At 41.8% G+C, this 25,166-nt stretch overlaps 1 protein-coding gene across 2 annotated transcripts in view; it reads right to left on the bottom strand.

Moving 5' to 3' along the window:
- Positions 1-8,745: 8,745 nt before the first annotated feature.
- LOC119965275 (testican-1-like) overlaps positions 8,746-25,166 on the bottom strand; it is a 682,845-nt gene continuing 666,424 nt past the window's right edge. For both annotated transcript variants that reach the window (XM_038795794.1, XM_038795793.1), the window contains 4 exons: positions 24,369-24,590; positions 20,364-20,426; positions 15,338-15,475; positions 8,746-14,238 (listed from right to left, as the gene is read on the bottom strand). In XM_038795794.1, the coding sequence (XP_038651722.1) occupies positions 14,057-14,238; positions 15,338-15,475; positions 20,364-20,426; positions 24,369-24,590 (605 nt within the window). In that variant the 3' untranslated portion in view covers positions 8,746-14,056. The remainder of the gene's footprint in view (positions 14,239-15,337; positions 15,476-20,363; positions 20,427-24,368; positions 24,591-25,166) is intronic.

Genomic DNA, 25,166 nt, shown 5'->3' on the forward strand with positions numbered 1-25,166 from the left:
GGTCGATGTGGACTGCACTTGATGCAGTGTAGCGAGAGACAGACTTCCAACACTTGATGAGACGCAACACGATTTTATTTAACATCTAAACTATTATACATGTTCAACTGTGGGTTGACACTATGCTGACTTGAATGGAGACCTGACACTAGCCTGACCAGACTTACTGGCTACCACATGGTGTTTGCACTGGCTGCTGCTCACGAACTCTGACTGTCTCAGAGGCTGGATCCCGAGAGAGCGGGAAACCTGGTGCCCTCTGGCTTTATAGTGGTCGTGTCCTGTCTGGTGATTGGCTGCTCTGTTCTGTGTGCTTACTGGTCATCCTGTGTGTCAATCACTGCCTGTCTGCACTCCATTATATATATAGTGTATATTATGACAGCGGTGGAAGGGTGTTTTCTGAATGGAGATCTGTAGCTAGTGGTGTGCCGCAAGGATCAGTGTTGGGACCTCTTTCGTTTGTAGGAATGATCTGGAGGAAAATGTGGGTGTTATGATTAGTAAGTTTGCGGATGACACGAAGATTAGTGGAGTTGCTGATAGTGCCGAAGATTGTCGGAGTATAAACAGGATATAGATAGATTGGAGACCTGGGCACAGAAATAGCATATGGAGTGTAATCTGGAGAAATGAGATGTGGTGCATTTTGGAGGATCAAATATAGGTATGCATTATACTGCAAATGGAAGAACACTGAAGAACATTAATATACAGAGGGATCTGGGAGTGCAGGTCCACAGTTCCCTAAAAGTGGCAACACAGGTGGCCAAGGTGATTAAGAAGGCTTGCACTCCTGCTTGCCTTCATCAGCCAGGGCATTGGGTACAAGAGCTGGGAAATCATGTTGCAGCTATATAAAATCTTGGTTAGCTTGCATTTGGAGTATTGCGTGCAGTTCTGGTCACCACGTTATCAGGTGGACGTGGAAGCTTTGGAGAGAGTGCAAAGAAGAATCACCAGGATGTTGCCTGGTCTCAAGCATGTTGGCTGTGAGGAGAGGTTGAATAAACTAGGATCGTTTTCACTGAAAAGACGGAGACCTGATAGAGGTTTACAAAATTGAGAGGCATAGACAGGGTGGATAGTCAGAGGCTTTTTACAAGGGGGGAAATGTCAATTACAAGGGGGGGCACAGATTCAAGGTGAGAGGGGGAAAGTTTAAGGGAGATGTGCGGGATAAGTTTTTCATGCAGAGAGTGGGTGCCTGGAATGTGCTGCCAGAGGATGTGGCACATTAGCAACATTTAAGAGGCTTCTGAATGGATACATGAATAGGGATGAAATAGAGGGATAAGGATTGAGTAAGGGTGGAAGGTTTTTTTAAAAATTAGGGTATCATGATCGACCCAGGCTTGGAAGGCCGAAGTTCCTGTTCCTGTGTTGTACTTTTCTTTGTTCTCTTTGATTGATAAAGATGGTTGGTAGGTGCGTGGTGAATTAATGTGAGGCTTGTAGTGCAATTGGTGGGATATGGCATTTGAAAATTTATTCACTGAGACCTTGACCACTGGTGTAAACGTCCTGCAACATTGCATCCAGGTCCTTGATGATGGATTTCTGTCATTAAGCTCCATCTCCCACTAGTTTCTCATTGTGTGAATGGGGGGGATCCCGTCACCCTGCAGTTTTAGAACACCTTTCCTCCTTTCCACATCCTCCATCATGATTGTCAGTATAAAGTCGAAAAGCCTTTGCTCACATTCTCTCCTGCGGTCGGCCCTTGTCCTTTGTTGCATAGCGCTATTCAAAATGCTGCCAGCAGCCACAGCACTTTCCAATTTAAGAAGGTTTTAGATAGTGCTAGCAAGTAATGATATTAGGTACCTTGTAATGTGTGCAGTCAGTGAACAGTTGTTGTCATAAAGCAGTCTTGACAATGAGAAGGTTGGGCATAAACCCAATGCTCAGTTTTTGAAGGCTATCCAATTTGGCCACACAACAGTTTGACATTAGTGAACAAAGAATGAATTATTGGATGAAGGAAATTGATAATAATCAATTACACAGCCTGAAAGGTAAGTCTTTTCTGCAAAAATCTATTTCATAAACATTATTTTGATGTAATTTAAAAAAGAATATTAGGTAGATTTTCTGAACAGTTCACACTATCACAGATTCAGTAGGCTAATATCGAAATCATATTAAATATGCACAATGCTTAGAAAATCCAAAAATGTTGGAAAATTGGCTTCAGATGGGAAATTTCTAAAATTGAATACATTCTAGTGTACCATTTGATAAAGAAATTAAAATGAATTAAAAGCAACCATGTTTGTCACATCAGCTCTTCTGAAGGTAGTGGATAACATTGTGAAAGATCTCACAATGCTTTGGTGAATTGCCTTTTAAATAATGCTAAATTAATATTTGGGTCCTTATCTCTATGCATGGTGCAGTTCTGTCAAGTCTGCACGAGAAAGAGCATTGAATATAAATTACTGAAGCATTCAACTTTAACCTTTTACTTACAGAACGAGGCAAATATCTAATCCGTCCTTAGGTGGCTTGTTGTGAGGTACTGACAGCAAGTGACTAAAGATGGAAAATAGGTTGCTGTCAATATCATAAAAGCAGGTCCATACCTCCCTGTCAGATGTGTAGAAAAGTTATCACAGCAATTGACAGTAACAACTCGCTCCATTTTTTTTCTTAAAAGAGAGAGATGCACAATCAATATCTTCCTTACACACCAGTTACAAAGCCACCTGCAGACAATGGATATTGGAATTCAACCAGCAATCGTGGCCTTCCTGCTAGTCACCGCAGCCCTGGGGGATGCACTGCGATCGTAGGAGCTGGAGCTGCTTGAGGAGGAGGAAGCAGCAGCAGCGCAGCGGGCAGCAGAGGGGTAGGTGGCTGCAACCCAGGTTGGCGAGCCAGCTTCCCAATAGGCCGAGGAGGAGGATGTGCAAAGGAGGCGCCGCCTGAGACCTCGTGTGTACCGACAACGCCTGTCATTCGAGGAATCGGGAAACGCTAATGGGAGACCAATAGTTCATTGATTTGTGGTGGCCGGAGAAAAGTGGAGATTGATGGGGGTGGGGTTTGCTGCCAATGAATGTCCGGGGGGGGGGGGGGGGGGGGGGATGCTGGTGATGAATGCCAGGGGAGGGGTGGGTGGGAAGAGCCCCAAGATTTCCATCCTGTGGGCTGGGGGCTGTTAGTCTGCAGAATTAGTTGGGTGCCCTTTAAAGATGGTGTCCTGATCTGTGTGGAGCTGGTTCCTGGCTCTGAGGCCCCGCCCCGTCAGAGTAATGCTGTAAACCAAATCCACTCACCTTTTCTTCACAAAGGGTCTCAAGGTTCCGTGAGAACACTAGGGCGTGATCAAATAGCCACGCTATGGACGAAAAGCAGCGCGACATGGTGCAATGTGGCCGATAGAAGCTGGAAGACCCCACTCCCAGGATCTACTCGGCTCGCAAAGCCTCGCGAGATCTAACAAGATTTGCGAGATGTTGCGATGCATATTCCACCCATTGTGGGCATTGTGTTTGGCAAATCTGCATATTGGAGTGAGACAGCTAGTTTCACTCTAATGTGCAGCTTCTCGAGGCACCCGAGGTGCCGAGATCTATCTTCTTTGCCTTGGAGACCTTGGGTGAGTGCCATTCAGTACTGGTCTCCACAAATGGTGACCAGAGGGAACGGCACTCATGAGGATCTCCTAGGGGATCGGAGGCCCCAGGTGCAGGCCCTTTGGGTATGGTGGTACCCTGTAACTACTGGTGCTGTCTGGTCACCCTGGCAAAGCCAGCCCAGCACTCTGGCAGTGCCACCTGGGTGCCAGCCTTGCACTGCCAAGGTACCCAGGTGACACTGCCATTTGGCAGGGGCACTGCCAGTGTGCCAGGCTGGCATTTGTCACATGGCTGGGGGCACCAGGGGGTGTCTGGGGCCTGCTCTTAATGATTTGGGGCTTGGTGGGGTAATCCAAGTAAATGAAAATCTTGAACCGCTGCAGTCCCTGAGGAGTAGGTACATCTATCGCAATATATTTCCACATCAGGGTGGTGAGTGACTTGGAGGGGAACCTCCAAATGGTGATGTTCACAGATATCTGCTGCTGTTGTCCTAGATGGCAGTGGTCATGGTTTGGAACGTGTTGTCTAAGGAACCTTGGTGAGTTACTGCAGTGCCTCTCGAAGATCTGATAGATGGAGATCTTCTTACCTGTATAAGACTAGAATCAGCCCCACGCACATGCCCTATGCCCATCTATACCCCCATGTCATCCCATATCCCCCACCTATTTCCATGGCCCCTTACACCATTATGACAACCCATTCCCTTTACCCACCCCATAGCTCTCATACACCCATGCCAATGGAGTTGCAACTCATGACCCTATCATCAGCCTTTGCCCTTATCCCTACTTTGCCAACTTACCTATTATCATTGGACATTGCCTGACAACTTTGAAACTTCCTTATCTGTTTTTCCACTTCCTTGGCGGCTAGACAGTTCTTTGTCAGTTGGACACTTCCAATGAGTTTGCGCCTAAAAGTGCATAACCATGTTAACTTTTAACAATCCCTAAAGATGTATTACCTCTCCCAAAAGAGCAAATATAAAGGAGTACCTTTACTCGCCAAAGGGGTACGTACCCCAGCTACCCAAATGAATCCAACTTCAGACGTCCTCATACTTGGTCTGATCTGCACACTTTGAGTTTCACATTTCCAGGCCTACCAAGATCCCATTTCAGTGGAGGCAGCTGATGATTTAAATGGGCAGCTCCATAGCCTGACATGATCAAACTCTGGCCTGACTCCAGTCACAACCCCACAAAGATGGGAAATGCTGGGGTTTTTGGGGCTGGACTTAGAAATTCTTGCCATTTCCAGGGTTTTTGCCATGCTGATGTGGTGTAAATCTAGGCCCCTGTTTGCATGTGTGAACAAGGATATTGTTGAAGTTATGATGGTCCAGCGGGAGAAATCCCAAGGCAAAGCTATCTTGTCAAAGGCTTTGGAACTATTTGCAATGACCTAATGGCCCACCTGAGAATATAATGGATTTCAATGGGATCAGGAACTATCAATCCTAACTTGTGCATCTTTACAATGTGTTGCTCAGTGGTGTGAAAGCATTTCAAATTCATTCTAGCTGGCATTATCTTAGTTTAGCCCTTGTTGCAGGTTCACACATTATAATATCTCTGTCCCTTCCATGGCAGCTTAATACTAATCCACAACATCATTGCTGATAAAATCCACAAATTGAAAGGGACTGTAGTTATAAAGCATCTTAACAATTGATGGATAAGTATCGTGCTGACTTTTAAAGAATCTTTGCAAGAAAAACTGTATGGAATTTAATGATTATTGCTACATTCTGACTTGATGGGAGATAACTATGACCAGTTTTATTTCTATTAGAAAATACAATACTTAGATAAACAAGTGGAATATATTCACTGCAAAACTTTAAATTCTGTCCGAAGAAACAATTGTGGCGAATATCAATTTATCAATGAATATTTAATGTTGTTTTTGGTGATACATATTTATCAGATCATCAAAACTTGAATGTTTGTTTATAGTGGAGATGAATGTTGAACATTGGCATGTATAACAGGAATGCCTGTATAATATATACTCACATACAAAGTGATCCACCTATAAGGAAATCTTCTCACCTGTAAAAGACCAGAATCATACGATGCCATTGTAGGCCGGAAATCTTGAGGCCTTAATTATCTTTAAATACTGGCTGATACATATTTGCAAATAGATGACCCAATTATAAGTTCCCGGAGAGTCAAATCAAACTTTCTTGATGACCAAGTTACCTTTATCTTAATTCAAATGTTCAATTTTTAACGCTTTGGATTGCTAATGTAATTCCTCTTCCAGTTTCTGATTTGTGATTGTCATCAGATAGGTTTGTGTAAAATTTTAACATTGCGTTACAATCCTTATTTGAAGAAAAGGCACATTAAAGTTAGTGTCCCATAACCCCAGAACTTCCCAAAGTGCTTTGCAACCAATGAAGTACTTTTGAAGTGTAGTTCCTGTGGTAACGTTGGAATAGAGGAAATATAGGAATAGTTTCGAATTGTTTTGTTGAAAGAAATGGATTTCAGATTTTTATTCGAACAATTAATTGAAATTATTTAACCCTCTACAACAATATATTGCAGACAAGACAACTCCACTTGGCTCTTCGACTTAACTTACACTTACGCGTGATTATATATTGTTTCCTTCCAAGCCACTCACCATCCTGACTTGGAACGATTTTGCTGTTCCTTCACTGTTGCTGCATCTAAATCCTGGAACACCCGCTCTAATAACTGTGCCCACACTTGATGAACTGCAACAGTTCAAGAAGGCACCTTCTCAAGGGCAATTAAGAATGGGTGAAAAAACCGCTTACCAGACAAATTCCAGGAATGCGTGGGTTGTGTTCAGAGAAAAGTTTGGAGAAGTTAGGTTTGTATCCACTAGAGTTTAGAAGAGTAAGACGTGACTGCATCAAAGCCTTTAAGATCCTGAGGGGTATTGACAGGGTGGATGTGGAGAGGATAGATTCATAGAATTTACAGTGCAGAAGGAGGCCATTCGGCCCATCGAGTCTGCACCAGCTCTTGGAAAGAGCACCCTACCCAAGGTCAACACCTCCACCCTATCCCCATAACCCAGTCCAACACTAAGGGCAATTTAGGACACTAAGTGCAATTTAGCATGGCCAATCCACCTAACCTGCACATCTTTGGACTGTGGGAGGAAACCGGAGCACCCGGAGGAAACCCACACACACACGGGTTTTGTGCTACCGTGCTGCCCAATGTTTCCTATTGTCGGAGAATCTATAACTAGGGGGTCACTCTTTAAAAATAAGTTGTTTCTTACTTAAGACAGAGATGAGGGGAATTGTTTTCACTGAGGGACTTGAATCTCTGCAGCTCCCTCCCTCAAAAGGTAGTGGAAGCAAAGGCTTTGAATACATTTTTAAAAATAAATTTAGAGTAGCCAATTATTTTTATTTTCCAATTAAAGAGAAATTTAACGTGGCCAATACACCTAACCAGCACATCTTTGGGTTGTGGGGGTGAAAGCCACGCAGACATGTGGAAAATGTGCAAACTCCACACGGACAGTGACCCAGGGCTGGGATTTGAACCCAGGTCCTCAGTGCACCAGTCCCAGTGCGAGCCATTGCGCCACATGCTGCCCTCCTTTGAATACATTTAAGGCAGAGCTAGATAGATTTTTGATTATCAAGGGGGTGAAGGGTTATCAGGGGTAGGCAGGAATGCAGGGTTGAATTTACAAGGTCAGCCATGATGTTATTGAATGGCAGAGCAGGTTTGATGAACTGACCTCCTCCTGCCCATAATTCATGGGCTGGATTCTCAGATCCTGCGGCTATGTCCGCAGGATCGGTTAACCCGAAAGATGGCGCACCGATTCTCCGTCTGGTGGGGGCTAGCAGCCGCACAGCGTAACCTTTACCTGTGGATATGGCCGGGTCCTTGGCTGTGCATGTGCAAGGCAGGCATGTTGCTCCACAGCGCCGGAGACCTGGGTTCGATTCACGGATTGGGTCAGTGTCTGCATGTTCTCCGCGTCTGTGTGGGTTTCCTCCAGGGGCTCTGGTCGCCTCCCACATGTCCCGAAAGACGTGCTGGTCAGGTGAATTGAACATTCTGAATTCTCCCTCACTGTACCCGAACAGGCGCCGAAGTATGGCGACTGGAGGATTTTCACAATAACTTCAGTGCAATGTTAATGTAAGCCTACCTGTGACACTAGTAAAGATCATTATTGTATTATTGATCCACAATTTGATCATATTAAAGGTTGTGTTTTTTAATAAATCCACATACTGTTAGCAGCTGCAGGTCCAAAGAACTCTGAGCAGGGCAGGTCTGGCACCAGTCCAACCCATCGGAAACTCATTTTCCGGAACGGTCCTTCAGCAGGCTTTGAGCATGCATGGGATCCAACATTTCCTTTAGGTAGCTCCTGGATTTGTCAGTGTTCACCACCTTTACAGCAATACAGCCACAATGCATACCAGATTCTGCATGAAAATGTTTCCCTCTGCAAAATCTGTGCCTTAACAGTTCTTGGAGTTAGAATTTCTGTTTTAATGAAAAATGTGGGCAACTTCTCTTTGTTACCAGAAAGCCTGACAAAATGAGTGGGAAAGTGTGGCTTTTGAATGTAATTTTGTGAATGGGTATTAAATTTGAGAGAACGACAGATATTCTTCATTTGTCACAACACAGAATCTCCCCCCCCCCCCCCCCCCAATTATCATTTAGAAATGGCAGTTTAAACGGAGGATAATCTTGCAGTAACAATAACTTAAAAAACCTCTTTATTTTTAACTGTAACATGGCAAAATCTAAGCAGCAATATTTCTTCAAAGAAGAAAGCGGAATGAGGGAACGTTTGGCATTTTTTAAACACTTCTTCACTGGCCATCCTTGTGTGATGAAATCTACAACACATTTTTGTAGCTTTTAAAACATTGTTTTACCTGTTCTTTATATTATTGTTAATTTCTTATAAAAACTGCTGCAATCAATACATCCTGAAGGTTGTTGTCTCCTGACCTCAGTGGAAGACCGGGGAAGCAGGAGGAGGGGGGGAGGGAGGGGGTGGGGCAGACCACACACACTGGATAGGGGCATCCTCCTGGGTGTCAAAGCCTTGTTCCATTCATTCTGAGCAAGAAAAAGGAGCAACTAAACCACCTTCCACTGATAGGAATCATAGTCAGAGAAAGTTATTGGGCAGAATGTGATTTATTGGGACAAACAACAAAACAATAAAAGACCTGTTAATTGACCAGATACACAGAAAGCCAGTCAAGGCACACACTTTGATTTTGTATAGAATACAGAATAGTTAGAAATATTCATCATAGTCTGTCTAACTTCTAGGATATGTAAGACAAATAACTTGAGAAAAACAAATTTTTGGGACGGGTATTGTAAGAGAATTCTAAATACAACTACAAAGCTAACAAGTGAGAATAAAGAATATGTGGGTTACAGAATTTAGTTGCCTTTATAAATATAATTTACTGAAGAAAGTAACTATGGCTAGTCCTGTTGCTGCTGCTGCAGATTGAGTTAGACTATTGGCTATATTTCTCTTTTGTTAATATCTTGACTTTTAAGCCATGTTCTTTAGCATTGTTTGTGGTATGGGCTACCTCACGTTCATTGTCACAACAGCCACCAGTGATCCTACATTTCGGCCAGACAAGGTATGTTTATAGCATGCAATGGCTTTCCGTTCCCTTTCAAGATGGATTGCTCTGTTTTTGCAAGGCACTGCACTGATCAAGTCAGTTTGATCGCCCATATGAAAACCAGTCACTGGATATAAACGTAAATCGTATTTTCACCAGGTTGTCCTAAAATTATTTAGATGATAAATAAGTGATCTAGTGGTCACAAGATTCTTTCTCCGCATATTATTCTGAGAAAACTGGTTTGCACAGAAACTCATGACAATGCAATTGCAACATCAAAGCATAGACACCCACCAGAAATGAACATCAAAAGGAAAAGGGCGAGAACAACTTAGATATGATGCGATTTTTCTTGTCGAACATAGCCTAGACAGACTGGATTAAAACTACTAGTGGAAGTTCCCTCTAGTAAATTGATATTCTTACAAGATACAACCTACACTATACAACTAACAACCAACCAGTCCCCAGAGACAACTTCAGCTTTATAACCTGAATAAATACTTAACAACAACATTACAGAGAAATAGCCAAACCTTAAAGTGAAGACTTAGTTAGCTTCAAAATGTAAATGATCAGAAAAGTAATAGCAGAATGAAAAGCAAACTGCAAGAAAATACTCAGTTAACTTGAATGAACTTTCTCCATTTAAAGATGTGAAAACTATTTAAATGTTAATTACTCTGCTGATAATGTATGTATTAATTTTCATCATCATCTGAAACTGGTGCACTAATGCATAGTAAAGAATGCTTTAGTTCCTTTATAAACAGCCTGTTAAAAAAAATCAATTGGAGGTTGATTTCAACATATAATTTACTCTTCGGTTGAAATAATAAATTAATCAATTATGTATGTATTTGAAAATTTAAATCTGTGCATTTACCTTTTCAACCCATAGGGTACTGCACAATTTGTTCCAGTTATTTTTTCACACTTAAGTAAGACCCAGAATAAGAATTCTATAAAGAAATGTTTGACACAAATTTGCAGGACAATTTATAACCACACATTAGGAAACATTACATAACATGCCTTAGGGTTTATTGTTTAATGAGCACTTTTATTGCCTTTCCTACCACAATCTGTACTACAATCTTTAAAACAATATACAAAATAACTCTGGCATATTCTGACAACGTTATAGCAGGGGAAGGCAATATGCAATTTTTCTTTCAAACTCAAACCCCTTAACATTTAATGCAGTACACACACACACTAGGAATTTGAAAAGTATTACATTGGAGCTTTCTTAAGATCACATCCAAGGTCAATCCTGCATAACATTAAAAATGCTTAATGTATAAAATATTTCCATGCACATTAATATAAATATCATGGCTAAAGACACACCATCTGCATGAAAAAAATGTCTGTTCCAAAGTACAGGAACTGATCATAAAATCAATATCAACTGCATCATTTTTATATCACTTGTTTGTCATTCATCCCAACAAAGCCAACACATGATTCTGATGACTTCTCATCACTCAACAAATCCAATTCATCAACCACCTTCCATGAGGGCAGGACTAATTAAAAGTTAATTCAACAAGAACAAATCTTATTTAACGTTACCAGCTTAAGCCTATTAAAGGCAACTCTTCTTTCCTGTCAAATTTCATATCAATATATCTCATTCTATAATAGAGTGTGAATCAAAACACTGTTGGCGAAGCATCATTGTAAAAAAGAAAGACCCAATGTCTGTTAATTCCACTTGTACGTTAGTACAGTAGAATTAAATGTATGTCCATGAACATTTGAGAAGACAGATCCTTTCTGAGACCAGCTAATTTAAATAAAGCTCAGTGAAAAGTCTTACAAGGTTAAAGTCCAACAGGTTTGTTTGGAATTACTAGCTTTCGGACCGTAGCTCCTTCATCAGGTGAGTCCCTAGTCCAACGCTGGCATCGCCGCATCTTAAATAAAGCTGGAAGGTAGAACCTTCCAGCAGTGAGTGGGATACATTAATGAAGCCAGGACAATTTAGGGCGGACAATTTAGGCCTGGCAAGGGTGCAGACTTTCTTTTTAAAGCCTTTCGTGGAACTAAATAGATAAGCAGCCTGTTGGAAGGAGGTGTGGAACAATAGAATGGGAGAAAATGAACTGGTTTTTTTCTGTGGCTGATGTAGAAATTCTTCTGGTACAACTTTAAGAGTGGGGGGAAACCATTGTTGGAAAAACAGAGAAGAGACCAACACATGCAGAAATAGCACAGGCAATGTGGGATGATGTGTTTGTGAAAAGGACCTCCATAATTTCAAGAAACTGCATGCGATGTCAGATAAAATTTTCCGACTAGATAAACAAAGATGTTTTCCGATGAATAACATGCAGAAAACTGAATCACAGAGAAGCACTTGACATTCCCTGAAACATTAGTCAAGCATTGGGCTTAAGATGGATGCTCTTTCCAAGGGCCGGTGCAGACTCGATGGGCCGAACAGCCTCTTTCTGCACTGTAAATTCTATGATTAAAATAAACTCACTTGAAACTATGATTGCCGTTCAGGGTATCATATGGCACTTTGGACCTTATCCCAGTGCAAAAATTACTTATGCCTGAAAAGTATTTCATATCCTATGATATATTCCAGTTCTCTTAATTCTCACAACACAGATAGGTCCTTGCTCCTTGATGCACATCATTGTTATCATGCATTTTGAGAATCCTGACTGCTTGTGACTGCAGGACCTGGAGACCGCAGCAAACAATCAACACAGTATTTGTCTTACAGGAGAAGTCAATGCACGAGAACACTAGGCTGCAGGAGGGGAATGTCCCACCATCTGAAACTTGACACCATATGAAGAGGACTAAATTGCAATAATTGGCTTCTAAACTAGCTTGAAAACTAGAAGGTGGAGATGTGGGGTTCTCTGCCTTCAATGTAATCATGAGAATCTTTTCTTCTTGAATATATTCTTCAATCTGTTTGTCAGCGACAACTTTCCTCATAAAAGATGAATAAAGTAGCTCTTTAAAATTGCTCAAGCAAATGAAAGTTAACAGTATAGTAACAGTCCTTCAGAGACCGCCAGCCAAGAGACTGTAGAGAGCATCATTGAAAAGTAAGACATTATAGTCTACTCCATTGCTGGTGACAGTGGCAATCACTTGTTCACCTCATCATTCACCATTTCTCTTGCATACAGCACCCCAGGGTCTCACACTCAAAGGGGTATAGATGACCTGGATGAAGAAGTGAACGTTGGTTAGGAAAGCATTGCAAATGGCTGCAAGGGTATTCAACTGACTCGTTCCCATTGATGATTTAAAGGTCTACACGGACCAGGCAAGGCTGTACAGGTGGGATCGCCATCACTTAAATATGAGGGGCCTGCATGTACTTGCAGAGCCGATACATAGGGCAGTGGGAAAATATTTAAACTAGTTTGGAGGGTGGGAAAGGAAAGTTGACATTGTACGTTAAAAAAGTGAGGAAAAATACCAACAGGACATATGGGCATGGGGAGAGGTAGTTATCCAATTAAGAGTTTAATCGTTCTGAAATAGAATGCTTTCCAAGGGTAATGTTGAATGTAGGGAAAGCTCTTTGAGTGTAAATGTAAAAAAGACTTGTAATGTCTGCAATGTGTGCCAAAGTACGGCCACAACTCTTCACCAGTAACTTGAATGGACAGTGTCCATTTTTCCAATTGCTTCCATCTTAATTAGAAGCTCCTTGCAAATTGTACCTCTTAAATAGTGGCACACATCAGGGACAAATAGGAAGGCAAATTCCTGTAATGTAGAACAGGTAATGTCATATTACCCCAATTGCGTGATTTGCGTGTGGCTACCACTGTGAGGTGGACACTTCTTGCAGCCCACTATGAAACTGAAGGAAATATTTGCCAAGTGCTTCTCCATGTGTTCCTGGCTCAGCAAAGGTGACATTTTGACTAATTCTCTCACAATCCAGGAATGATCTTTGGGCTATTAACTTACTCAAAGGGCATTGTTAACATTTTTTTTGGCATTGTTAGCAATGGCACATTCCAGTTGAATCACAGAGTAGTGCCAAAACACGTTTCTGTGCACGTGCAAAGACAATTTATACACAATGCAATTGTTTCAAAGCAGCCCTGCTACAGTTATAAAAGTGTGGAGTAATTTATGAATGTTACCTCAGCCACAAAGTGGAATAGCATGGAAGCAGGTTGGTTGCCGCAAACTGTGACGTCCTATTATTATTCAGGTCATGCAGTTTGATATAAAATGACTTGAATTACCAGCGATACTTGGTGCTGCAATGTTCCAACTACTACAATAAAGTTTAATACTAAATGATGACGTGCACAAATGCAAGACAAATGTACATAAATATATTAAATGTAAATAGGATGTATGCAATACCTAACACAAGTGAAGTATTTTAGTATAGCGATGTTAAGGTAAGTTAATTTCTCTTGAGATCTTTTCTGTCTCTGCCTACGAATTGATGATAAGAAAGCTCCATAGTTTGTATTTCAACTGTTTTTGAAAAAAGCAGTGAATGTTAAGGGTTAGTTAAGCTGTGTGGATTCAGAATGAGACTGGTTAATTTGGACCGGTCATATCCAAGAGTCTTGTTATAAATCTGAATAACCTCTTTCCTGAACTTTCTTATTGTTCAGAAACACATTTTGAAATGTATTTCGCTACTGAGCATGCTCAACAGGTGAACTAAATGGTCCCAGTGAGATCAACATTTTATTATCTACAAGTTATTTTTGTTTATTTGACCTCAGATGCAACATTTCCTCAGTATCACAGACAAACTGAGATAAGAATGAACTTGAGCAGTGTGCAAATATGACAGTTCCAGGCAGCGATGCAGTAAATGCAACTACCAAACATAGCCAATATCATCATCTTTGTCGTCTTCGCTATCTTCATCGTCTTCATTGCCCCCGCCCTCGTTTACTTTCTCTTCCTCTTCATTTTGTATTTCTCTCTCATCATCCTGGTCATCAGGCAAAGCATGGAACCCACCACTGCCAAAATCACCAGAAGTCTCCTGATCTTCTTCTGAAATTAAAAAGGTTCGATCTTCGAAAGATTGCATTTCAATAAGAAAAATACATTTGCCCACAATAGTTAATAGTTTCATTGTATTTTGGAGGAGATTTTGTGAAATACGAAAGGTGATAGATGTCTGTATTGAGAACTAAAACCTACAAAGAGCTGGACTGAAATTGAACGGGCTTATTTAACATCTGGCAGTGGAAACTAAATGCCAGTGGACTCCCATCTGTATTAGAAAGATCAAAATTCGGACCTTAAAGGTTAGAAGCACTTTTGATGTGCACAATATGAAAGAATATACTTGGCTAAATCAAATAAAAAAATAACTATATTGTAAACCATAGGTAATTCATTGCTTGCAAAATAGTCTACCTAGCTACATGTCTCTCGTTTCAATTTGTTTCTTTCTATACTACTATTGTTTCAGTCTTGAAGTTGGTGGTGTTAGTGGAGAAATTCTATATAGGATTAATTATATTGTTTTGTCTGTTTTACAGGACTGACTTTAATTGGGTTAATATCTTTTGAAAAATGGTAGAGAAATGTTACATGGCATGTTAAGTTTTTATCCTTTAATATCAGCAACACCAATTTTTTGCACTTAGAATTCATAAATGAATCATTAAATAACGGCAACAGAGCCTTAAGATCTATTTCAGGAGATGGCTGCAAGCATCTTCACGACCTTTAGCTCTTGGAGCTAGGACGTGATGTGTTTTTTGGTATTTTATAAAGGAAGAGGTCCACTCAGGTTCGCAGCATGGAATTTTATTGCCGTCTTTCTCTTCATTATTAAACACATCATAGCCTATAATTCAATATCATCTCACTCTTGAAATATCATCACACTCTTCAAAGATGGGTGTGACTAAACTGACTCATTGAACTCAGTAAGCAATGTCATCCATTTCTATTAAATGGAAATCCTGACCTTCAAGGAAGGCTGATAAACTCTACCATAGTCATCAAAAGATTTATGCTGCAGATTGTTTCCTTGCCCGTATCTAATCAAGAATTTTAAGAATACTTTGTTCCTCTCTTATATGCCATCCCAGAAAAAAAAGTTGAATAGTGAACAGTGTCCTTCTTTGGCTGGTCTTACCACAGATTGGAGCCCCTTCTATCCGCGAGCCAGCTATTTCATTTCCATATTTGTCAACACACCAGCACTGCCCTGTGGTACTGTGACACTGGGTTGCTTTGTAATATCCATCCTCATTGCATCTTGGTATAAAAATACCTACATGAAGCCGAAAATAAAGGGAAAAGTTGTGGTAAAATGTTCAGCGCAAAGTTTACGGCGGAATCTTCCCCAAAATGCACAAAATGTTAGACTATGGCAAGAAAACCGGTGTGAAGCTCGCAGGATGTGCAGCCGCCTTGCCTCACCGTACTGAACAACACTCGCGCATTTTAAAAGGGGAAGTGAGAATCAGACAGTCAGCTGGAGCAGCGGGACCTCAAGATGCCAGCAAGGTCAGGAATCTCGGGAGCCCCGATTTCTGACTTAAATAAACCAAATCTCACCTCTCCTCCCCTGCCAACTCCCACGGACCAGGGTGTCGTACGAAGGCATTGGCCGGCCATATCCCATACCACCCGGACGCTATAATTACCTCTGTGCCAACAACGTGGTCATCATGACTGGTTTTCGTTTCTGTAAAGCAATAGTGATTTCTGCTGGCGTGATGTCATGCCTACTGGGTGGGAGGATAAGGCATGGGCAGGCGTTATGGTGTTACGACCATTGGGGGGGGAGGGGGGGTGGGGGAAGAGGAATCTCAAACTGAGATCTCACTGGCACAAATCCCGTTTTTGGCCGCTTGTGAGATTTAGAGGGCAGTACGGGATTTGTGTCCGTGATCGATGGGGCTGCTAAATCATGGCCAGTGTATCGGTTTAACTAATGCACATAACAATTCTGTGGCATTCTGTGCCTTTCCAAAACAAAACATTCCCCTGTGCTACTTCACAGGGATAGGCAAAATACGGAGCAAGAGAAGTTATGAAATGAAAATCGCTTGTCACGAGTAGGCTTCAATGAAGTTACTGTGAAAAGCCCCTAGTCGCCACATTCCGGCGCCTGTCCGGGGAGGCTGGTACGGGAATCAAACCGTGCTGCTGGCCTGCTTGGTCTGCTTTAAAAGCCAGCGATTTAGCCGAGTGAGCTAAACCAGCCCCTGTTAGGGGAAGTTAGGGGAAGTAATCAAAGGCACAATCATAGAACTTAGAAATCTTTCAAATTCCACAGAGCAGGAGCATAGTGATTGAAGGTTCTGCCACCAAGGATGGAGTGAGGAGCCTGGGGTGGAAGTGGGGTGTGGGTGGCCATACATAAGTAGATCAGAGTTTGCAGAGAAAAGGTGTGAGCTGGGAGATGGAGCTGCAGAAGATCATAAGGATAGGACTGAGTGTGATCATGCAGGGCTTCAAACAGCAGGATGAGGAATTAAGATCAACAGTGTAGGGAGTGGAGGCATAGGCAGGTGTGATGGGTGTGCAGAGCGTTGTGTGCAGTTAGGTGCGGACTGCAGCATTCTAGATAGAAAAGCAAAATACTGTGAATGCTGGAGATTGGAAATAAAAACTGAAAATGCCGGAAATCTGCGGCCTGTCGTAGAGGATCTGTGGAGAGAACTACAGAGCTAACACTTCATGTTGATGCCCTTTTATTTGAGTTTAAATTGCAGATCATTGACCTGAAACGTATGGAGGGGTTTTCCACTTTTAATTCTGGCGGCGGGAGTGGAAAATCCTGAAAGAGGCCCAAAATCGGATTTAACCATTGGGATTTCACGCTGTGTTGTCCTTGCCCTTTGCCAATGATATAACAGGACCACATTCACATTTGATTGTCAGGACTCTATACCTGATAATCCTCCTCCCCCTTCCTCCTGTTACATAATTCATTCCCGCCGACATGAATCACGACAGATCTCCCATGGTGTGCACCAAGCAAGCAGAGGAGTTCAGGTGAGTGCGTCACTGGAGGGGGTTCTATTTTTTATTTTTGGTATTGAGATGCCCTTCGAAAAGGGTGCCGCAATCTTTAAAAGCTTAAGTTGCTGGCAGGGAGGCCTCAGTTACAACCCACACCACCAGTTTTATATCATGCGACCCATCCACTCAGCTTTTTCCAACTATTTCCCTGACAATATGGTGGAGAAAGTCACCATTGGGGCCTGCAGCTTTATTAACTGTCTTTCCTGACCGCTGTGCCAAAAAATGAGAAAATTCCACAAGTTTTCTCTCCCCCCCACAGATGCTGTCTGACTTGAGTATTTCCTACAATTTCTGTTTTTATTTTAACGTTCGAGATGACTTTGGGGTTTGTGAAGGTCAAATGGAGGAGCTTGGCGAGGAGAGTATTGAAGAATGTGTAGGTAGGAGTTTGAGTGTTTCTAAGATACAGGCAAACGATAGTTCAGGCAGGAAGTAAGCTTTCTTGGTTAGGGCAGGCTGCCAAAGATAAGCAAGGGTTGAGCAGGTCACTGAGGTTGCACACCTGTTGGTTCAGTCTGAACAAACTGTCGATGAAGGAGATATAATCAGTTTCTGAGTTTTGGGATGCTCTCAGTCTCACAAATGTTGATTAGAAGAAAGAATCGGCTCTTCTCAGGCACCATAAAGGCAGTCAGACAGCACGGCAACAGGTTCCAGTCGAAGATCAAAGCAGAAAGGTGGAGTTGGGTGTCATCAGCATATACACGGAAGCCAACACCATATTTAAAGACGATATCAAGGAGGGATTGCAGATAGATAAGGAAAAGGAGACGTAGACAATGAAACCTCAGGAATAGGAGAGCAAGAGGATATGGGACACACCTGAGGTGTGGACACAAGATAAGAGGTTTGGATGAGATGGATTGACTATATTAGTAGAGGTAATCTGGAATACAAGGAGGGATGCGCCATTGAGATAGACAGTCGAGGAGAGATATTAGAAAATCACAGTGATCAATGGGAGGGGGATGGGAAATGATGAACTATATGGAGGGCCACAGAATAGCAATGGAAGATGAGGACCAATAAAATGCTACGGTTGTTGGTAACTTTGACCAGATTGTTCTTGGCACCATAGTTGAAATGAACAATCAGACTGGGAAGCTAGAGGCGATAAGAGATTAACTGGAATGAATCTCGGGGAATGCAGGGTCTTGGAGAAGAAAGGGAGGCTTGACTGAGTGGGATTTGAGAGGACACAGATTTTAGTACAGGAGCATTAAAGCAAGAAAATATCTGAGGAAATAGATGTTGGTGAATGTTGAGGTAAGGAATTGTAATTGAGCAGAGGAGCTTGGTCAGAAGATCACTGGACCAGTTAGTCTCTGATATAGTTAAGCCACCTTTCTACTGACACCAAGTGCCTTTATTCAGTTTGCCCCCTCAATTTATTTCCCAATGATGTTGGCTCATTATGGGCTGCGGATCCGATGATGCTAATTTGCTATTATATATGTGTAAGCCTTTGCGGGAAATGTCAGAAAGCTTTTCAACCTGATGGGACATCACAGTCAAACACAATCGTGTCCCCACTTTACCTGTGCAAACTTCCAGGGCTCAGGGTACCACAATCAGAATTGGGAAACCTAATTAATTGTACCTCCCTGTTACGGAAATTAGTAATGACCCTTGCACCATCAAATTGTGATCAGCTAACAAGATACAGATTGAGACCACAGTCTGGATTCTTGTTGGATAAGCCACTGAGTAAACCCAACTTCCACAACACCAGAGGGTGAAAACTCACATTTTTTGATCTGAAAATTGTGAAATGAATTTTTAGTCAATTTTAGACAAACTCAGATTGAACACAAAAGAAAATGCTGCCAAATGTGTGCAAAATGCAACTCTGTATTTCATGGTAACTGTCACTTTATGTCTGCAATTAGAAGCTCTCTTGCAGATGTATAATTAACGTGCCTGTATAAATATCTTCATAGTCACCTTCTGTGGTTGGAGCTACAATGATCTCCTTTTGCAAAAATTATACACTTTTGTGAAGAGGTGTGTTGGAGAGACACATTTAATCCATATATTGCACATGTATAGATCTCTAGTGGTAAAGTGAAGATGTTCTCACTAGTCTAACAGTCTACTTGAAATTCCGTTTTTAAATTAAGGAAGAACATAATCTTTCATCTTCTGAATCCCAATACAACTCTGAATAAGCGTATAGTATTTTTTTTAAAGAGTAACAGATGCTCGGTATCGTGAATAGCCCCCTGATAAATGCAGCAGGCAAAAATCCAATTTTTATATGGAGAAGCCCCTGACATGTTTCTTCAATATTTGCTGTCGATGCAGAGTGGGAAAAAGAGTTATCCACTACTTTGAGTTGCATAATATTGTTTCATTTCAGTGATATGTTAAGATTTATATTTGACACGTTGCGGAGGATATACTTGGATTTATTTATATAAACGGGTGCAGGCAGGAATGTAAAGTATATATATTACACAATAATTTTATTGTATATTTCTAATTACGTAGCAAAAATCATGCTTGGTGCTGATTACTTTAATTTAGTGTTTGTTGAACTCTGAGCCCATATCCTCTTGCCCATGGTCCTTGCCATCTTTGTATCTTATGTTTTTGTCCATCTTACAGTTGATCCTTCTGCTTGAACATCCAATCCAATCCGCTGCCTACCCTGTCAGTCTATTTGACATTGTCTGCTTAACAGCTCTCACACCAGTTTGTGTGAGAGCAAAGAGGGAAATTCATGGCTTTCTCAACCCTTTGCGATCTCCAGTGCAGCTGCGGAATTTTTAAATGTTCACATTTTCACATTTGGAACTGATGCAGAACTGCTTCACGAGAGTGATGTGAAGTCGGAGAAAGGTTCAGCAATGTGAACAAGACAATCATGAAAAATTTATTTCAATAACTGGGTTGTTCCAGTTTTGGTGTTTTTGTGTTCATTTCATTCCACACAGCAAAAGTAAGGCTGAATAATAATAAAGTTTGAAATTAATAGTGGGCGCTCTTCCCTTTTGAAAACATTTTCAGCTTATCTCACCCTAAAGTATCAGATTTATTCATTTTTTTAAATAGATTTTCAAATCACACACCATTGAATACTAATTGATCATAACATGTAGTCTTCATCGCATTACAATGCTTACCTAAAAGATGTTTTCCCCTGCTTTGCCTTTGAATCTTATTCATTTCAGCTTGGCATGGTAGACCTGAAATAGAATTAAATAGATAGGAATTCCCAATGGGCCAGGATTGATATCTTCAATGAGCAACCTATGTATAAACATTACTGCATTTCATTTTACACTTAAGATTCAAAAAGCTGCACATTTTCACACTAAGCAGAGAACAACATTCAATTAAAATGCTTCAAGAAACAAATTACATTTTTTGACAAATTTCAATACTTGCAGAAAGGTCAATGGATGTGTTATGGTGGCAGATGTTACCTTTCCTGAAAATTTGCATAAAGTCATAAATCACTGGGAGTAAAGTTATCTTCTTGTACAGTTTGAATCCAAACATTTTAAATCACCTGTCAGTGTCCATTATGAAGTTCTGATTGCACAAACCGCTCTCTAATGACGGCTAGTTGAACTTTCATTGTTATGATAGTTCAAAGTAGGATTAGGTGGTGCTTGATAACTCATTAATCAAAAATAAATCTGTCAAACAAAAATGGAAATAATCAAGGCCAGTATATTTGCCCTTGTCTGTCTTTAAGAGAATGCTTGAAGGCAGTTCAGTGTAGATACATTGACAACTTTGACCATAATCAGAGGCTTTAAAATTGTGAATTGAACATCCAGAGGTATAATATTAATAATCTTTATTGTCACAAGTGGGCTTACATCAACACTGCAATTAAGTTATTGTGAAAAGCCCCAAGTTGCCACATTCTGCCGCCTGTTTGGGTACCCAGAGCAAGAATTCAGAATGTCTAATTCACCTAACAGCACATCTTTCGGGACTCGTGGGAGGAAACTGGGCATTCGGAGGAAACCCACGCAGACACAGGGAGAACGTGCAGACTCCACACAGACAATAACCCAAGCCGGCCTTGGCTTGCGAAATCCTCCCAACTGTCCTGGCTTGAGACAATTCACACCTCTTTAACCTGGGGTTACCCTATCTTTGGATCTGCAAAGATTTAATTACCTGCAAATGCTCGCATTCTAAGCATTGTCTGGTATCTTTGAATTTGTCTATATATATGTTTCTGGAACATACCTCTTCATTCACCTGAGGAAGGAGCAGTGCTCCGAAAGCTAGTGTTTGAAACAAACATGTTGGACTTTAACCTGGTGGTGTAAGACTTCTTACTGTGCTCACCCCAGTCCAACACCGGCATCTCCACATCATGGCTACCATTTTCAAAGACTCCCAATTTCTTTGCCAGTGTTTTTTCCCTTTTTCTTTAGACAATGTTTCCTCTCTGCATTGGTTGACTTTCTTGGAGGTCGAATTCAGATCAGATAACCACTTCGCCAGTGAGATCTGTTCCATCCGCAAGCATGAATCCGGATTTCAACTTCTCATTCTGATGCTGTTCCAACTAAGTTCAGTCTAGTTGCCATCTATCTTATGTGCATTCTGCCGTACCTAATTTTCGTGACTTCAGACACAAGGTATCTCCTTGATTTTCTTTTCATCAAAGGATGTTAGTGATGTGGAGGGAATGTGTTAGCAGCCGGGCTGATGGCTTGGGTGTAGCTGTTTTGCCAGAAAGCGATTCAGGAAGGATTCTGCTGCATAGGGTCGGAGTTCTTCTAATTACAGCACAACAATGGACTTGACAAACCACTCGACAATGATACAGCACAAATGGCAGGAAGTATGATGCAGTGCCAATTGTGCGTGCCAGGCAACATACAGAAGGGAGCCTTTGATATCCTTGAGAAAATGGAGGGCAATGGGAGTGGCGTGTACGTGTGAGTGTGCGTGCAAAGATATGCAGCTTTCAAGTCACACCCTCCCTGGGCCTGTGCAAAACCAAGAGGGGCAAACTGGCAAGCTGGGGCATAATGTCAATTGTAAGTTTTGATGTTCATTCCGACTAACATTCACTTGGCCAATGGTCTGACACCAAGTTTCTTAGTTACTATGTGTTTAAAAAGAGAAATAGTGCAATAAATACAATGAAAAGGTTGAGACTGAGTGATCAGAACAGGAGTTCTCTGTGACTAACAGCTGCAAGTGTAGAAAAGATTACCGGACATGGCTGGTGGAACTATATTTTATAGTAAGAAGTCTCACAACACCAGGTTGTGCTCACCCCAGTCCAATGCCGACATCTTCACATCATGTATTTTACAGAGACAATAATTATTCAACAACAGATCCTGGTGAGTGAATTATTTGTATGGCATATGACCAAACTATACTGTTATATCTCAATACCTTTCCAGACTCACTGAATCAATGCATCTCAGCCTCGCTCTGCCCAGACATTTTACTTTAGATCCACTTTTTGCCTTTGATCCTCTTCTCATCTCCAGCTGTTATTTGATGCCTTTGATGTCGTCTTTACACACACCCCATGGCTTTTTCTGAGTTCTCTTTCGCTGGCCTCAAGTATCGTTAAGCTTTTACTCTCTGTGGTGGCTTGAATAACACTGTGGGACTTCCAGTAATAACAAAGGGGTTTGTTATCAAAAGGCAAAGGCTGGTATATATACAGGCACAGAAGGCACTAGGGATGGGTCTTGTCTCTTTGGCTCCAGGGTCCACACTGCCTGGCCCCCTGCTCCCAGAGACCAGCGCTAACTCTCTATAGGCTGTGGTTCATACACTCCTGCACGATTGGCCCCAATCCAGTCAGGTGGGCTGCCCGGCCTGTCCCCTTAAAGGGGCCACCCTCCCACGCTCCAAGTCTGACTGTCACGTCCTCCTGTAGACTTTCAGAATACTGTGGCTGAATTTTGTGCAGGCAGCAGGAGTCCTGCCGTCAGAGCTGAAAAAGTGAGACGACCCAGCATTGGCTGGCAGTGGGACCCAGGGAGACATATTCCTGGCCGCTGGCAGAGTAATCTTAAAATCAAGGATGGTAGCCCGCCCGCAAGAGCCTCTGGCCCAATCAGAGGAATAGTAGTTCAGCAGCGCCACTTCTAGCGGTGGCCATTGGAGGCACCAGCAGGAAGAGGGTTTCTCAATGGCAGAAGCGACCATGAAGAGGGGCAGGTGGGATTAGGGGACATTGGGACTAGGCTGGGAGGCCCAGCTGATCGGTGAGGGGGTGAGGGGGGAGTGCTGTTGTGTACATGGTGTATGGGCGGCGGTATTGCAGCCGGGGCAGCTATTTTCACTGGTGGGTTGGCCTTGGTGGGCATTGTTCCCCAAAAGGAGGAGTCCACTTCGGAGTCAGAAGAATATCAGCTTTCAATGGGCAGTGTCCGTATGTGGTGACCATGGAGGATGCATCCCCACATCCACTACCCCTTTTCGCACCATTTTGCCAGCATTCCAGGCTACAAGCCTATCCCCCAAAGCGCTGGTATAATTTGGCCTTGATTTCACTTTTATCTTGCGCTATTAGATAGGTTTCACTATTTGGAGACAGAGTAATCTAATCTTGGCGGAGCAGTACATGTGAATGCAGACTGAGGAACTGGATATGCCTACCAACTCCCTCAGCAATGCTTCTACATACAAAGCTGCATCCGCAGAGGATAAATGCTACCTTTCCCACATAGCAAGCACTCTGGCATCGTCCATACACGAAGATGCACATGGTGTACCCAAAGGGCTTAATGCACTGCAATGCAGAAACCTGTCAATGTTTGCTTCTAATGAAATACAATGAACACCAGCTGTTACTATGCCTGTCCCATAACAATGCAGCTTTTTAAAGCCTATTAACCCTACAATTCAAGAAAATACATTGGCAGGAACAAAGCTTTTAACTAAAAACACAATGCGTAATTCAATGTGCCTTTCCTTCGGATAGTCTGAAGAAGTGACTGTTACATTTTCTGTCCCGCCCATGACGATTCTGGCCAAGGACTGGGCTGGAAAATCCCTGCCCCCGTTTCTCTCCCCACAGAAGCCATCTGACCTGCCGGGTTTTTCCAGCACACTCTGTTTTTATTTCAGATTTCCAGCAGCCGCGGGGTTTTATTTGCATTTTCTTCCTGTTCTCTTTAAAAACTTACCTCCCTGCCTCTGGAAACAGTAGCACCATTCATTGTTTGAAAGCTTTCCATCTTTAAATGTGTCACAGGAGTTGAAAAGTGGCTTAATGCACTGCTCATACTTATCAAGATAAATAGTCCCCAACTCTGATTGGTCCAGCAAAAGATCATAGTTCATATCCAGCTTGTTAAATATCCAGCCCAAAGAATCCTTGCAGATCGGAAGAATGCTGGTGTCAAATCCTACAAAAGATAACTCAGTCAGTTTTTGTGTAGAGGACTGGTATGTGTTTAAAATGTCAACTAAAGTCGGAACTCAGGACCAACATGAATAATGTTCAGAAATGTTTCACCTTGCAACGAGTATAAAAGCATTGATGCGTAAGATAAATTCGAAGTCCCAGTGAGTTCATGTGCTCACAGCAGTTTTCAATCATCATTTAACCAAATATTTGCATATCTTCGCTGCATAGTCAGATAAGATATTAACAAGATAAAATGTACTTTACAACAGCTGTTATTTAAGAAAGCAGCAATTCCGTAATGATAATACATTTCTCAATTTACTCAGTTCTCCGGTTATAAAAGGCGGCTATAAAAGTCATCAAGTTTTTTTTTAAACCCTTAAATTAATGAAGTATTTCCCAGGTGATAATGGTTTATTAAAATTATCCAATGTGGAGAATGCCTTTGGGAAGTTGATATTATCAACACGTTTCTTTGAGTTTGCGTATTATAATAACAGGTAGTAAAGAGACATTAGCATTGTACAAAGTTTGTTTCGAATGTTTCAGCAGAGTTTTAAACAGGCTTCTGAAA

This window comes from Scyliorhinus canicula, chromosome 4, assembly GCF_902713615.1.
Source record: "Scyliorhinus canicula chromosome 4, sScyCan1.1, whole genome shotgun sequence".
Lineage (NCBI taxonomy): Eukaryota > Metazoa > Chordata > Chondrichthyes > Carcharhiniformes > Scyliorhinidae > Scyliorhinus > Scyliorhinus canicula.